The sequence below is a fragment of the Sceloporus occidentalis genome, unplaced genomic scaffold (assembly GCF_023333645.1).
Source record: "Sceloporus occidentalis isolate IW3139 unplaced genomic scaffold, rSceOcc1.0.p SCAF_22, whole genome shotgun sequence".
NCBI classification, from domain to species: domain Eukaryota; kingdom Metazoa; phylum Chordata; class Lepidosauria; order Squamata; family Phrynosomatidae; genus Sceloporus; species Sceloporus occidentalis.
In genome coordinates, this window is record NW_028317002.1 from 3,380,233 (window position 1) to 3,398,271 (window position 18,039).

The 18,039-nt window shown below is 38.9% G+C and overlaps 1 protein-coding gene across 1 annotated transcript in view; it reads right to left on the reverse strand.

The window, feature by feature from the left end:
• Window positions 1-6,308: 6,308 nt before the first annotated feature.
• The window catches only part of LOC149300896 (calcium/calmodulin-dependent protein kinase kinase 1-like), a 67,516-nt gene continuing 55,785 nt past the window's right edge, over window positions 6,309-18,039 (reverse strand). The window contains exons 14-15 of the mRNA XM_089484563.1: window positions 15,158-15,258; window positions 6,309-6,381 (exon numbers count right to left, since the gene is read on the reverse strand). Coding sequence (XP_089340689.1) covers window positions 6,309-6,381; window positions 15,158-15,258 — 174 coding nt within the window. The remainder of the gene's footprint in view (window positions 6,382-15,157; window positions 15,259-18,039) is intronic.

An 18,039-nucleotide genomic window follows, 5' to 3' on the forward strand; every position in this document is an offset into this window, starting at 1 on the left:
AGGGAACGTGTGCATAAAGCTTAATTTGCCTTATTATGGAAACAGAGAAATAAAACTATATACTTCCCTTAGACTTCCCTTTCCAAACGGAACTCCACACTTGTAGGGCTTCTAGGATACTAAACAGATAAAAATAAAAAATAGAGACACTCAATACACATTTGCTGTGTTCCAAGAATATCATTTAGGATTCACCACTTTCACTTTTTCCAAAGCTGGCTCCTCAATCAAGGTAATTTTGCCCCGCACAGCAAACTTGGTATATTACACATGACTACATAACATGTGCATATCTAATATATGCAGATTCACATTTAGATATATCCACGGCATATAACTGATTGAGATACCCGTCTAAGGCTGCTGCTTGCCTTTATTTTAAATTCTCTAGGATGGACATTGTTAAGAGACTAAGCAAATGCATAAAAGAGGTTGTATGCTGGGGTTTATCTGCCTGGTATTTATTTTATACATACCCGTATTGAGATAGTTTTAACATATGGTCAGCACTACTGTGGATCTGTATCTGTTACAATAACAAACTGCATGTAGCTATACGTGCTTGAATCCTTGTATTTCTAGGAAACTCTACTATTAAGACACTCGTGTGACTCTGAGAATCCCTGTGCTGCACTTGTGAATACTGCAGGGAGACATTGAAGCACATTGTGTGCGCTCTCCCTGGTTACCACCTCGTGGGAGAGTAATCTCTTCTGAGATATCAGAAGATTACAGCTAGATGTTGTTTATACCTCAGGCACACAGGGCTTTCCTGAAACAGTCAGGCAGCTTAGATAATAAATACAATAATAAGCCTACTGACAAGAAATGTACTTTATTTGTTCTAGGGAAACTTGAATGCTTATGATAGCTGAGTGGTCCCTTTAAATGTTTGAGTTGTCCCCACTGCAGGCCACTGCAGGCCACAACCCCAAAGTCTCCACTGTATACTATAACCATAGGCTTTGATAGCTGGGATAGTAAATTGCATTTCTCAGCCCCATGATATCAATATGCATTATGAATGGACAAAGTCAATGGGCTAGCTTAGTCCTTTTTGCAGGAGAAGCTAGTTAAGGTTGGGTTCATAGTGCATAGTGATGTCAGAATATCTGACACCTCTCTGTATTTCACAGGTCACAGGTATTTCACCCCACCAATTGACTATGTCAGCCCCGCCTACCAATATCATTGACCTCCCCAAAGAGGGGGGCTTTGGTTAGACGGGGACTGGAATTTTCCAGGCATTGATTTTAGGGATGTTGAAGTCATAAATCTTATTTTATAAAATGTGTTAAAAAAAGAAAAATCTGTGACTGTGCCTTGCCCATTTTATGTTCCATAACAGATATAGCAACCCACAGGAGTATCTTCCTAAATGTGGCAAGTTGAAACATTATTAAGTGTAAGCCACCAATATACGATAGTATTATAAAGCACAGGTTTTTTACATTAAGTGCACCATAATTTATATTTATATTGCAAGGTATTGTAAAAATAAAGACATATACAGATGGCTGGGAAAAAGCAAAACAGGAAGCTACTGAATGTTTGCGTTGCAGGGAGTTTTCATTACACAATGATTTCTCAGAATAAGACACAAAAAACGCACCAGAAGCACCGTTTGCTCAAGTGTTTCACAGATACCTAAGAGACCAGCCCTCTGTTCTGGCTATTGGGTAAAGTGAACTCTTAACTGCTTCCATAAGCCAAACTTCAAAGCATCTTCAAACATTATCATATATATAATGCATTGTCCTCTTCACTCCACAGGCCAGAGATTTGTACCCAGGGCATTTTGGCTAGTTTACAAACAGTAATAATAGTACTAACAAATTGTTAGCGTGGTTCATTCACAAGAATCAGCTTTTCAGTCTTTCACAGGAGACTTTTATCAAGATGGCAAAGATTGATAGACAGGGCCGGCCTTTGGGGTGTGCGACCTGTGCGACCGCACAGGGCGCCACACTCCAGGGGGCGCCGCCGCCACCGTAGCGTACCGCTGCCGCCAGCAGCGTACCTAGCGGCGGGGGGGGGGGGCGAGCGGCACCCGGTGCCGCTCATCAGGGGGGCACCCGGCACCCCTCCAGAGACGGACAGTAATGTCCGCCGCTGGAGGAGCAGGCTCGCAAGGGAGCGGTATCGGAGGTCTTTAACAGACCTCCGGCTCCCTTGAGTGATTTTAAGCCGGTTCAAGGATCTCCCTTGAAGCCGGCTTAACATCAGTCAAGGGAGCCCGAGGTCTGTTAAAGACCTCCGATACCGCTCCCTTGTGATCCGCGCGGCAACAGCTGCTGTGCGCCGGGGTTTGTTGTCAGATCCCGGCGCACAACACTGAAGCCGCGCCCACCGCTGTCCGTGCCCTCTGACCCGGAAGAAGACAGAAGAACTGAAAAAGAAGAACGAAGAGGAGGAAAAGGAGCTGTAAGGAGAAAAGAGGAAAGGTAGGAAAGCATTCAGTGAGAGTGGATTGGTATGTGTGTGGATTAGTGTATATATGTGTGGATTAGTGTATATATGTGTGGATTGGTATATATGTGTGGATTGGTATATACGTGTGGATTGGTATATACGTGTGGATTGGTATACGTGTGGATTGGTATACGTGTGGATTGGTATACGTCTGGATTGGTATACGTGTGGATTGGTATGTGTGTGGATTGGTATATATGTGTGGATTAGTATGTGTGGATTGGTATGTGTGTGGATTGGTAAGTGTGGATTGGTATATATGTGTGGATTGGTATGCGTGTGGATTGGTATGCGTGTGAGAGTGATGGGTGTTATGCTGTACCATTTCCAATGTCTTTTTCATGATCTAATTATGCTCTAAAAGTACATCATAACTCCCATCACTCTATACTGTTCCATACAGTGGCAGAGCTGGGAGGCAGAGGCCTTGCACCCCCACCGCAGGACTCCTGAAAGGTAAGTGAACTTCAAAGAGGGAAAGGGTAGATAGTTAGGAGGGCGTATATAGGGAGAAGGGAGTGAGACAGGGGAAAGGGGGTAGATAGGGAGAAGGGAGTGAGAAGGGGTAGATACGGCAGAAGAGAGTGAGAAGGGGTAGATAGGGCAATCATACTCCTATCATGCCAAGTCTGCGAGTAAATCCTGGAATCTGGGTATGCCTGGGCATGATAGGAATGTGATTGCTGTTAATCATATATATATATGATATGTATAGACTTGAAAACCGAAGTTGTTTGTGTGGTTATTTGGAAAGTCCCTGGAGTGCCGGTAACTATTTTTGGACTTATATATATATATATATATATATATAATATTATTTAATTGTTTTCTCCTATTTTGGTGTGTTACTTACTTTAAATAAAAGTGTTAGATTTTTTTATGGTGTTGGGGGGGTCATATTCGGTTTTGGCCAGGTAAATGCTGCACTTTCGGTTTCAGTCCGGAATTCGTTTCGGTGCATCCCTACTACTAAGCCAGACAATTAAGTGGTAGGCCTAGACCACATCAATGTTTGGCGTAGTATATAGTGATTGGGGTTTTGTTACAAGTTTTTATTCCTTTCTTTTTTTGGGATGGGGGGGCGCCAGAGGAGTAGTCCGCACAGGGCGCCAGAACACCTAAGGCCGGCTCTGTTGATAGAAGTCTCCTGTGAGAGACTGAAAAGTGGCTTTTTGTGTATAAATCATGCTAAACCTTTAAAATCAAATTTAAGAATGCTTACCATTTGGATTGTGTGTGTATATATCACTAAATTATAGAAACCTCTGCCTCCACAAAAATCTAAGTTATTTTTTTTGTCAATATATAATAATAGGATATTTTTACTAAAAGTCCAGATAAAAGAAATTTATGTGGCCTTATTTTCACAAGCTTGCATTGCTAACTGGTGACTTATATGTCAGTGAACGCCATTTACATTTTATTTTAAAATATAGCAGCTTAAAAAAAAAACAGGTTTATAAATCTTGGCCATTCAGTGGCACCCTTACCCCACACATAAATTAATGCAGGTAATTAATTGGCTCTGAAAAAAAACAACAAACTTGCAAACAAGAATGCTCCATAAGCATTTAAAATCACATATTTGATTAAAGAACAAAATGAAAGAGGAGTTAGTAATATGATCAAGCAAAGTATTACAAATATATCAAAATATATTTCTTATTTGTTTAATTAAAATATGTCAAATCCCTAGATCTTTTTAAGATCAGGGAGACAAACTAGGAACAAATGGTAATTCCAATTAAGTGGTTTTATTCAAGAAACATATACAGTACATTGATTGGGATATAGTAGTGGACCCGACAAGACAATATATTGGACAGTAAAAAAGTACATTTTTTGGTGGAAATAATGGGACATCTGGTAAATAGCTGGGCTTTATTAGTACATAGCACTTTTGCCTAGCACAGACTGGCCATTGGCAAACTGGGCAAATTCCTGGTGGGTTGTTGGCTGAAAGCCGGTCGTGTGGCAGATTGGGTCCTTCAGTGTGCACATCTGTTCTTAAAGTGCCAGGACCGCTTTTCTTCCCTAGTCTGGCCCTGGCTATAGCCAACAGTTGCTTGATGTGGGTAAGTCTGGTGGCATTACTAGCTGCTGATACCTTGAGGGTATTTTGTAACAAGAATCCCATGTGAAGATGAATGACGTTACCAATTTGTTCAAGTGGCTGCTTGTTTCTGTCAATTTGCCATGCATTATTTGCTCATCCTTGCTAACTATACTCTGTCACCTCAGACCAAGCCAATTAATTTCATATAGTGTGGAAACTGATGACAGTTCTACAATAAATTAAAACTCCTTAAATGGTCATCTATCGAGTATTATTGCTGAGGTACCTAATTAGTCATTTAAAATCAGATATTATGCTTATTGTGCACAAGATTCAACATTACAAACATTTGTTAATATATGAGCATTATATCTAAATCTTAAATACAACAATAATAGTAACAAACAAGCACAACACTCCTCTCACTATAGGGAATAAAAAAAAAATATCTGCAGTGTATAATATTGTAGACAGTTCTGAGCTGAAGCGATATCTAGGAAGAACGCAAGTCTAAATCTAGAACATCTAGCTGGAAAAAAAGCAATATCAAGTGGCACATCTGTAATGAGAGACTGATAAATATGTCTAACCTGTACATAATAAGGCATTCTATAGAATGATGCACATTTCCTTTCATTAGCCTGTGGTCTCCTGGGCAGGCTGTCAAGGGTTATTAAAGTGAAAAGTGGTAGAAATTATTGTAAATGTATTCTGAATGTAACATTATATACATAAACAATATCATAAATGGATATTTTGTATCTGTAAATGTTGTTACTCTGACAAAATGATATAATACATTTGTGAATGGTTATGTGAAACTTTTCTTCTAGATGATACAGCAAAGAATACACATTTGTGTTTTGAAGTTGCCGTTCTGTGCCGGGTAAAATAATATTACTCTGTTATATTTAGTAATTAGACAATTAACCCACCTACACATAATGGACATTGCAGGCAGCTATAGAACTGTGGCTCTTTCAATGAAGGGTTATGTGAAATTTTCCTGTTTTATATTTGGTAAACATGGTCTACAATAAATTTCAATGAGCATACACATTAACAATATGTTGAGGTTGGGGCAAAAGGTGGAATAGAGAAATAGCCCTTGCAGAGAATGTAAACAGTAGGTCCGTTAACTAGAACTTAGCCAAGACTGGAGCCACAAACCTATTCTCTTGCCCATGGCAGGCATTGTGCAATTGAACATTAACTAGTATGACACAGTGAAAACATTTATCTCAGCAGCAAGCATGGTTTTCTGTATAAGAGTAATTTAAAACTTCTAATACCTAAGAAAGAAATAATTGTATTATACTACAGAAGCATCTATAGGACACAACTTTCCCTAGAAACTAGCCAAGAAACTGAGATTATAGAATCTGAAACCAAGTCTCCAGTAAAAGCTTTTGGTTCTTTGAATATAAATTAAATAAACATTAATTGGTTAAGCAAACCTCAAGCTACACTGGCTGTAGTAATGCAGAAGCACAGATGGAGATGAGGCACACAGTTTTTCTGTGTTCATTCACATATTTACACATACATGCAGACAAATACCTTTAGAACAAGTTTCTTAGATCGTCTCCATAACATAACATTCTCCAGAGAAATGTAAACCTTAAACAAAACCTTCAAAGTGTTGGTGGTGTTTTTTGTTTCTTTTCTACAGACCACAAGCTTTGGTTCATGATGGTCATGGGCATACAAGTCCGTGCAACACTGTTATGAGCAAGCCACAGCAGCAGGTGAGTTTTAATCCATACGTGCGAACAAGTACTCATGAAGCTCCATCATCTTCCTCCACATCAGGAAGCTCAGAGTCCTTCAATGCTTCTCCGCTTGCTTGTTTTCTAAAGTAAAAAAAAAAGAAAGACAAAGTTTTACCAGCCATCATTTTAGACAAACAGTCATCATGCACCATTTCAGAAACAGAATTTGGTTTGATGATACTAGAGATTATTATTATGTAAGGTCATGTACATTCTCCAATTACTTTATTATTTATTAAGCAAGACTTAAGAATTTTTAGATAAAATAACTTGTTATGATACAACCAACATATTGTACTATTTACAAGTACAACTTGTAAACTCACTTGAACTTGAACTCAGCAGAGAAGGTAGGCAAACATTTAGAGCGCGCAAAAGTGAACAAGAATGAGCGTTCCTGAAGTAAAAATGCCACCAAATGTTTGGCCGAACCAAATGGGCCAAAAAACAACATGAAAAATTGGTTTTGGCTCATTTGCACATGCCTAGTAAATGGAGTTGTAGAAGACTAATAATCTAAAATTAATAGTGAAAGTTATGTTTAGTGAATTTGTATACTAGAAAATTGTACAAAAACTGGTCTGTGTGTGGTTTAGAGAGATGTATTTACTCCAACATACAAATATTATTTTTGTTTTGTTTTTATATATTATCGTTTATTAGATATTAAATTGCTGATGCACTTGGTTGTGCTTCTAGTATGCGGCACAGACTGAGCATTTGAATCTGATAAAGTTTTGCACAATTTGTGAATTTAAGAGCACACTAACTCCATTTACCGCACGTTGTTAGGGCTCACTTTAAATGTTTACAACCTATGAATTTTTCCCAATAATTTGAAAGAATGATGTCACTTTCCATTTTCTTCCACACCCTTATATATTGTGAGGTGACATTAAATGTGTCCATTGGTTTAAGAGTATGGTGCACGTGGCATGAGCTCATGTTGTGTTTGCCATATGCTCCAGGTCTATAACCTCCATTCAAATTGACTGTTACCTTCCACCTAATATTCTGTCAACCACATACACATTACAATTATATATGTCTAGAAGGCTCCAGTATAAAACTCCATTGAAGGGAACATACACACCTATTTGGGGTTTTATTTTTAGATCACCTAGGAAGCAAACTCATCTGATTATTAAGTCAAAATGCATTACTAACACACTACAGAATTCTACAAGCAGGTTACTTAATTGCTATCAGCAGCTTGGCAGTGCCCAGAAGAGAATATAGCTAAAGCAGGAATATGCAGGGCATTTCTTAAATTGCACAATGCTGGTTACTGTAATGTTATATCAAATGCGATCATTAGTGTTGCACTTATCCTTCTACCACCAAAAAACCCAAAAGTAATACTTTAATACAAAAAACACACAATTGTTAGCACTGGTAACAAAACTACATTGAGGGAAAGCTAACAGTGTTTCTCAAGGCTGGGGCAACATAAAGTTTGGTTAATTTGAAGAATGGCTAGAGAGGGTTGGGAACACATTCAACAAACGTTAGTGTCAGGGGGAACAGAACATAGAAATTACCTTAAACATGGATGCAATTTTAAAGATGATTTAAACTGGCACCTGTCCCGTGATAAAAACAATGATCAAAAAAAAGAAAGAAAGGAACAATGAACTGGGTGACAACTTAGTAAACGATCCGAAATATAACTCAAATGAGATGATTTTTCGGTGTGTTCTTGTACTTTAAAATGTTTGTGATCACTACAGGAATGGAATACAATCCGCATGCCTTAAAACAAGATTAGGATGTAAATCGTTACACCGCTTGATTTTAAAGCCATGTCAAATTCTAAAATCATTTTAAAGAGTGTAAAATGGGCACCTACTGAAAACGCTTTTGACATTCAAACTTTAAATACATACACTGTATATACATATATAAAAAAACAAGTAAAACCAGACAGCAGATTATCCTTGTACACATCTGAACGTTACAGCATTGTGCAAGATGTAATGGTAAAACACACATGTACAACATCTTCCTGTCTCCTTGACCGTCGTCTAATTACTAAACTTTGATGTGACTGTATTATTGGCCTATGGAACTTGACTCTACCTAGTACCTCGAAATACTGGTTGTAAGTGATCTCATCAATTTAACTGCGTTAGGAAGGGCTTGCTCAGGCCTTCTTGCACAAGGATAACATGGAAGGTTCTTGACATTAGTGGATATATTTAACTCTTCTGCAAACTCCCAGTTGATATGACTGCAAACTGGGTTGCGAGAAATGCAGTCTGACAAGCTTCTATAAATTCATCTGGGTAATAGCAAAATGCCTCCTATCTGCTTCGGTCAGTCTCAAAAGCAGGACTTGGAATGGGCATTGTGGGACTAGGATATTATGTGACAGTTCAGCAGACAAAGGGCATGCTGGCAACTATAGCGTAGGCTCTGCAAGGAAAGCTAGTAGCTTGAGGAGATGCACTGTGCTGCTGTAGCAAAAAATATACAGACATTTAGATAGAATAGTTATAAATACTGGCATAAATGTCAATAACCACAAAGCATCAGTAACAGGTTTTCTATCCTTTTTACAACAACTGCAATAAATAGCCTTCTTATGCCAATTAGACCATCATTGGCAATCACTGCTAATACTTTTTAGGAAAATAGTATTTACTAGAACACAGAAAATTGCTAGAAAGAGATTACCCTATGTACTAGTTGTTCATTATAAGAAAATAGGAATGACTAGTCAGCCATGGCACCTTAAGGCCGGCAGCATATGATGTGCGGAAAGCTGCATATTACACTTTTATACTCGGGCAACTCTGAGTATACATAACTATATGAACACATAGAATATGACAACAGATAAAAACCATTTGGCCCATCTTGTCTTCCCATTTTTTCCCCACTTATACATATGAGCAGGTCTGGCCTTTGAGGCTTCATATAAAGTAATTATCCACCATAGAGTATTTAAAAATTAAAATTAATTTGTGGCAATAGATGGTGAACTGGACACATTCTTATGTCCAAGCTGAGAGCACTATCCTGACCCCTCATCACTAATGAAAACTAATTTCCATTTGATGAACAAAATGCCTACATAACTAATATTAGAAAATTAATATATTCTGCTGAATCAGTGATTGCTGTACACGAGTGCAGACTTATTACTGTAGGTGGCAGCCAGAAGCAAAGCAATACATTGCTGGAAATATACTCCTGACAAATATGTTAAAAAGTTAGATAACAATGGCATTCTATGGAAAAATAAATCACCTTCAAGAAGCCCAAAGGTCAAAAGATCAGTGGTTGGCACCTGCAACAGGCAGGAAATTGATCTGTCACACTCCCACTGCGAGAGCAGATGGTGGCATAAGGAACATGTAACAACTGCAACATGAAATATGGCTGGCCTCCACAAATCTCCCTTGGCTGCTCCAAGGGTTTAATATTACAGTCTGAAAACATGTCAGCCAAGTGGAAAAACAAAATATTAGTAAGAAAAAAAATGGCATGAATACGCTTGATAAGCATTCATGAGTTCAATAAAGCTAGAAGGAGCTCCATTAAGTATTAGCAAATGCAAACTACACAGGCCAGGACGCAAGAGGTTACATACAACAAAATAACAAAAAGGCAATAGCTAACCATTCCAATGCCAGATATAACTATTCTGAAAATATCCTTCCTCAAATCAAAAACCAAACTTTTAATATCAAATTTTGTTCCACATATCCATCAAATGCAGCCACTGTTGTTTTTGGGGAATCTTGTGCTGCAAAACGAGTAGCTTGAGGTCCACAGAACCCCTGGGGATTTTACTTTTATTTAATGTAAGGAAGTTTTACTTAATGTCAGGAAGATTTACTTTACGGAGAAGGTGGCAGATAAGTGATAAAGGCTCCTAGCAGAAGGGGTAGATGCTATAATACATGAAATCAGGGGTGTTGCTAAGTCTCCAAAAGATCTGGGGCTAGAGCCCACAGCAGACTGGATAGCAGTAGAGTCCACTTTGGAAGTGGTCGCTGTACACACTGCACATATATACACACGGACAAATATTTGCAAAACCTCCCATTACTTCATTTCCAACAGCCTCTGTGAAAAATAAAACCAAGTCTATCTTCTTTAGGCATCCAGTTTAAACTTTTATAATATGTGCTTTTTTATATATTTACTTGCCCCAGCAGCCAGATTGCACCCACAGGAATTGCCTAGATTGTATCCCCAGGACTTACCCCGCACTAACATTGCACCTACAGTGGTCTCCTCTTGATCCTCCCCTTTCTCTTTATCTCAGCTCATCCTTTGCTGTTTAGCTCTCCTCTTCTTTCCCCTTTTCTCTCCATTTTCCATCTATTCCATTTCTCTTTATCATTCCCCTTTTACTTTTTGATCCCGCTTCTCATTATCTCTCCTCCTCTTTCTCATTATCTCTCCTTTCTATCTCTTCCCTTTCATTTTTATGTTTCTGTGTTCTCTTTATCCTTCCAGGTTCAGTCCAAAATTTTTTACAAAGGGCTGGTCTCCATTTGGGGCAGATGAGGTTCAACACAGATAAATATAAGGTTATGCACATGGGGAAGAAAAATCCAGGCTGGGAATATGTATTAAATGGGAAAACACTGGGGACGACTGACATGGAAAAGGACTTAGGTGTTTTAGTTAACAGTAAATTTACCTGTAGCGACCAGTGTCAGGCAGCTGCTGCTAAGGCAAATAAAATCATGGGGTGCATCAAAAGGGGCATAGATGCCCACGACAAGGAAATAATTCTACCACTGTACAAGTCACTAGTCAGACCACACATGGAATACTGTGTACAGTACTGGGCACCAGTGTACAAGAAAGATACAGTGGAGCTGGAGAGGGTTCAAAGACGGGCAACCAGAGTAATAAGGGGAATGGGAGGACTCGGGAACCCAGAAAGATTATCAGAATTAGGGTTATTTAGTTTGGAAAAAAGACGGTTTAGGGGGGACTTAATAACTATGTATAAATATATAAGGGGGCAGTACAGAGATCACTCCCAGGACCTATTTATACCCAGGACTGTATCTCTAACAAGGGGATATCCTCTACGGCTGGAGGAAAGAAGGTTTCTACACCAGCACAGACTGGGGTTCTTTACAGTAAGAGCAGTGAGATTATGGAACTCTCTGCCAGAGGAAGTGGTAATGGTAAACTCAATAAAAGAGTTCAAAAGGAGCCTGGACGTGTTTCTTGAAAGCAATAATATTACAAGTTATGGATATTAGATTAATAGGGACAGAACGTTGATCCAGGGATTTATTCTGATTGCCATATTTGGAGTCGGGAAGGAATTTTCCCCCTGGTATGCGGCAATTGGCATCTGCTTCATAAGGGTTTTTTGCCTTCCTCTGGATCAACACAGTAGGGACGCAATATGTATATTGTCAGATATTTTATCATAGAAAATATGTATTCCATATATTCTGTACTTTACATGAACACAAAATGGAGTCAGAGCCATTTTATTTTACTTAATCATGTAGTGATGATTTCTTTTTGTGTTTGTTACCTCTATAACAGAGAACAAAGAAGTATTCATGTATATAGATGTTTCAGTATGTATGATACAATTAATGTTATCTTCCATGAGAAAGTTAAGGAGTAGACGCTGCATATCTTTAGAAATGTAACTTGGAATGGGGGATACACGGTAAGACTACCAAGGCCTGAGTTACTATCTAGGAGGTAACACCTGGCGATTAGGGTCACCAAGGATAAATTCCAAACACATATGTAATGGTTTTAAATTAATTCTTAGACCAGAGCGTCTCTCACAGGTAAATTAAGAAATTACAACGGTGTAAATATGAGTAGAAATCCTAATTTTAATGGGTAAAACCCACCGTTATGATTGGAGAATTCCAATCAAGAGGTGGAGGCTATGATAATAAGCTCTGTTTTTAAGCTTATGTCTTGGATAATTGAAAAAAGAAAAAGAAAAAGGAAAAGGACGGACTGATTCACCAAATTTACCCCAGAGAATTGGAATCTAAAGATCCTGGCACCATATTTCACTCTTAGAGTTACTTGGAGTCCTAACCTATATAACTTTTAGAAAGTTATATTCTTTCCCACTTAATTTCTTGCCACTGAACCTGGATTAATTTCTACAAGGACCAGTTGGACAACAGCAACAAGTGGTGATAAATATAATTGTTTTATTATTCTGCATAGAGATGAATTTTGTCTTCTTCATATAGAATTCCCTGTTTCTGGGAAATAATATATTGCATTATTGTCTATGGCGGCTTGTGAGACTGCAGCTTATAACCCGTGATAATAACAATAATGAAAAGGTATTTTTACCTGTAGATGAAGTTTGACATCATTTGTATCTATTAGGAATTTCACTAATACTCGTAGACATTATTAAATTACTTTTTAATTTGTCATATTAGTTAAACTAATATAAGAGAGATAGTGATATCTTTATTACTGCCCTGATTATTATCAATTTTTGGTTGCTGAGTGGACTGGAAATTAATTGTGTGTTAGACTCATAAAGTACTAATTCATATTGATAACTATCGATAATATATTGTATTTGAATTGATTCAATTTTGACATGTTTTAAGAATGTTGTGTTTTATATTATGCACTGTGTGACTCATACATAGATTTTATAAATTGTATTCACAATAAATAAATATTTTTCTTGGTGATATATATCTGATTTGAATTATAATTTTCGGCGATCTGAAAGAATTTAGGATCGGAGATAAAATATAGGGTATCTCCTTAAATTAATATTGTGGATGTGGTACTGCAATGTTTGGTAGCGTCGTTATTTTGTGTGTGTGACGAAATATTGGTTTTGCCTATTTTGTCTCATTAATATCCCTAACAATATAGGTTGAACTTGATGGACTTTGGTCTTTTTTCCACCTTATGAACTATGTAACCATGTAAGTTGAGACTTGGGACTTCAGCCCCAGTAGCCCCCTAGCGATACCCCTGCATGAAATTTAAACATGCATGGTTTAGGACAGGGCAAGATGACAGACTGTGGGGAACAGGTAGAAAGATGGCTAGGGGAATAAGGACAGAGAGCACTGACAGGACTGGGGGAGAGGGCACAGAGAGAGAGAGAGACTTACCATATTTTCTCGGCTATAAGAAGACCCTGATTATAAGACAACCCCCCCAAGACTTGAATATTAATTTAATTAATTTAAAAGCCTGCATATAAGACTACCCTATAGGAAAAAAAGTTTTATTAGTAAATATTAATTCACATGTAAACTTTTTTTCTTATTTAATAAAAACTATGATTGAGAAAAATGCATTTTTTGTTTTTATTTCCTTTTATTTGCCAACCCGCCCCCCCCCCCCAGTTATGCACATTTGCCTCACGGCTTACTACTCTGCCACCCAGATATGCCTTATACCCCCTATATGCCACTCTGTCCCCTGTGCTCCAGACTCTCTGTTGTCAAGTGGGGGCAGCCAGCGGAAGTGTGCGTGATGCGCGCTGACAACCTCTGCTGCTACCCGGGACTTCCGCCAGGACTTCTATGGCTGAGTACCGGAAGGTCTTGCTGGTGCTCAGTCATAGAAGCCCCGGCAGCAGAGGTTGTCTGCACGCATCTCAAAGACGTCCACCGGCTGGCGGAGAGGAGGATCCAGGTGCCCTGCAGCACTGTGGGGATCTTAGTCTTGTAGTCAGACCTCTATTTGAGGTCTGATTATAAGACGACCTCGAATATAAGACAAGGGGTATTTTTCTGAAAAAATCCTTATAAGCGAGCAAATACAGTATTTTTGAGCAAGGTTTATGAATAACAAAAATCTCTAGTACTGCTCAAAGGAAGCAGGAACCCAGGGGAGTCATTCTGTCTATTTATTTCCATAGAAAGGCCCCATATCCTCAGCACCAGGCCAAAAACATTCTTAATCTGGCCCTGCCGGACAAAATGTGAGAAATAATATATATAAATATATCATACAATCACTTCATACCAACACATACCAAATACACTGTATATACAGTTTGAAGAAAATATGCTTATAAAATGCTTTTTTTTACCATTTGCCAATTAAAATTTTTCTATAAATCAGCTCACCTTACGTTAAACAGCATACCTCTGCTAGTGTTCTGAAAGAGTGGTGGAGTGTGGAATTCTAAAAATAACAGTATATTTTGAAGAATCAAATATACTGGAACATACTTTTTTTTTTTTACCAAACTTCTGTAAATAAATAATCACACCTCAGGACACTCAACTGAGTAAGACTATGGAAATATAGATATGTTCCTGAATGTACTTTCAAACTGCACATACTGGGGAAATTTGCCTCATGTAGAATTCTATCTTGGGCTCTATTCTCTAAGCGACTTTTAATGAAAAGCCATCTGCTGTTCAACCTGTAACAGATGGTAAAGATGTATTCACTTCATGCTGTGCATCCCTGTATGTGAAATGGCAAACTCTGTTTTGGCAGCAGCATAATTGAAAAACACATTAAATCTCAATTTTTAATTCCAGTTTTACTGTTGACGACAACTTCAGATACTAGTTTCAACGCTAAAGACCAATGCAATAGAGTATCAAAAATGTGACATTTTACTACTTTTACAGTTATATAATTGCATAATTATTCTAAGGACGCATATATCAAAATAACAGTCTTGTAGTAGTAGTAGTAGTAGTAATTTAACATAATTGCATAAAATCAAAGTAATTGTAACCCCCGACAAAATAAGCAAAAATGTGTTTATACTGCTGTACGTCTGTTAGTAGATGTAAGAGTTATATTTAAACTTATATCAGATGGCTATGAAAGGCTATAAACTGGGCAGATTTGTAGGGTCCTTGACAAAACATTATATTGTAACATAGGTACTTACATTAATAGGTTTCCTGGGGCAGACATGGACCGTTCTTCTCTTCTCGTACATTCAAATGGGTTTCCGAATGAGCGCTTCCTCAACATAGATTTTACTAATATCTTCAAGAGAAAAAAGAAAAAGGTTAGATTTGTTATCAGAATTACCGCCCATTGAAGAACAAATTACGGCCCTAGAAAGACCAGGGCAACAATTTTGAAACTATACTATGGCATATCATTGTTGAGTGTTAGAACCCCAGAATTAGAAGCATAGAATTTTGCGGCAGGTAACATACATCCCATATAATCTACCCGTTTTTCCTACTGTAAAAAAACTCAAACCTTCTTTAGTCCTTGATCTTGCCTTATATTCATATAATAACATAACAAAAATACCTTTAAAAGAAATGTATGGGAAACCATATGTGTTCAGCTGAAATAGATGGGGGTGGGTAAATGCATATGGTGGATCCAGCAAAATCCCCTATGCATTGACAAGGGGGATACCACTTAAATATAAAGGTATCTCTCATCTATAACTAAGTGCATATGATGGCTGGAGTGTGCCTTTAAGTACACATGTAGTAACTGTTAAGTACATCAATTCTGTACCATTTGTACTTTAAGCCATATATGCCAAACTACATGTAACGATATAAGCTACACAGAATTCCTCCAAATGATCCAAGATGCTCTTGAGTGAGTATGTGCATGCAGTTAGTCTTTGCTATAGCATTACAAGCAAGCAAGATTCGGCTTCAGCATACAGCTTAATTAATATTAACTGGAATAAATATGTAATATCTATATTTCTTTTAAAATACAGACATTTTCTCTTGTTGCTAACAAGACCACTGTAGTATATTCAACTTTGACCTAATAGTAATGGTTACGTTCCTAATACAGAATACCTCAAATATATTTCAGTGAAAAAAGATTAGTCAGGAAACTCTAGATGTGTTAAAATGAAATATGGGTCATCAAAACCATCCACTGAAGAGAACAAATTTAATTAAACTTGCATACTTAACAGTGCTGGCAAGAAGTATAACGAATGGCGAGACTGTTCACCCTGATTAAAATATATATATATTAGCCTTGAGATGGCTGCTTTTTAATCGAGCTCCTCACCTTGCTTGAAAATCCATAGCCATCCATCATTCTACAAGGTGTTTTTTTGAGCGCCACTTACATCAAACTTTTGGTTTATTTACTGGGCACACGGATCAGGTTTTATTTTATCCGTTTTTTTTTATTTTGGAGCTGCATTCCCCACTCAAAGTGGTGTGGCCTGGAAGTCAAGGCCTCAATAGAAGCCGCCGGCCTGGAGTGGAGACTTCTCTGCTCTGCCATTTTATTTTCTGCCTGCAGTGGTACTTTCTTTTTTCCGCCGAGACCTGTCCATCATCTGCTCTAACCAGCTGCAACCCGCGTAAGCCGAATACCTACCTTCTTAGTTCCGCCGTACTGTTGCGGGAGTCCGGCTGGGCCCCCGCGCGGTTGGTGGTGTTGTTGTGGGAACGCACCTTTCCCGGCTCTCTACGTTGCAGACATCACGCTGGGCAGTGGCTGTTGGATCACTAGGCGGACGACTTGAGCGCGGCTACTTCCCTTTTCTGACCTTCGATTCATCGCTGCCGCATGCACTTACCGGGATCTGCTCTTACATCTAGATCTTCGGTGCCGTTGGAGGACCGGTGAGGTGGGCCTACCCAGCTGTCCGGCAAGTACTTTGTATTTTTGTTTGGCCTAGCTGCCCCTTATTTTTTGTTTATGATACGACCTGGCATTAGTTAGATGGGAGTACGGGTGGGTTTTAGTTAGGTTGGGTGGTGGGGTTTGGGACTTGGGCTTTGCCACATACGGATCGTCTCCACGTGCTGCGCCATTAAGTGGATCTGTGACTCCTACTACTCTCCTGAAAACGGGACTTTATGCTACCTGTGTGTTGCTGCACCTTGCATCTAGATAGATAGGGGTTCTGGGTGGGCTATAGTTAGGTTGGGTGGTAGGGTTGGGTTTGGGTTTTTCTATTATTTTTTTTTTTATTATGTTTATTTTTTGATCCTGGTTTGGTTGAGTGACTTGGGCCCGACTTGGAAGTGGTGTGCGTCGCATGTGGAGGAGAGCTACGATAGGCGTCAAAAGCACAAGGCCCTACATCAACGTGACTGTCCACGGACCACTTTTTTCTTTTCGACTTGCCAATTAGTTAATTTATGGGTTAAGGTGGGCACTAGTCAGGTGGGGAGGCGGGCTTTGGGCTTTTTATTTACTATTCTTTTGGGGTTTCTGTTCAGATTTTCCGTTTCTCTGCTGTTGTGATACGCTCACTGTTTTTGTGATATATCAGTACATGTATATATGCTCGGGTATCTCATCCCACCAAATGATCTGTGCATAGATTGTGGTTTTTTGTCATACCCTCTTGTGTTCTATTCTTTCCTACTCTTGGGGGTGAGTTCCTCACGGCCCCTTATCTACACATGGAAAAATATATGGATCCACCATCTAAATCATCCACCAGACAAAGCAAGGCAAGAGACAAGTCTACAGCGACTTTTAAACCGGTGCCATCTTCTGGGTCGGGTTCCACTGTAGCGGAGGGGCACTCCGTGTCCAACGCCTCCACAAGAGACCCGCTGACTGCTCAAGACCTTGTTGGTGTCATATCTCCACTCTTAGTTGCAAAGCTTGAGAAACTGTCTGATTCCATCAATGCCGTTCTTGCTGAGTTGGTCTCTCAGGGAAAAAGGATCACTTCTCTGGAATCCAGGGTCTCCGACATAGAGGATGGGAACGTCTCCATGTCTGCATCCCTCCGCTCACAGGATCATTTACTCACGTCATTACAAGACCGTATTGACGACTTTGAAAACCGCAGTAGACGCAATAACTTGC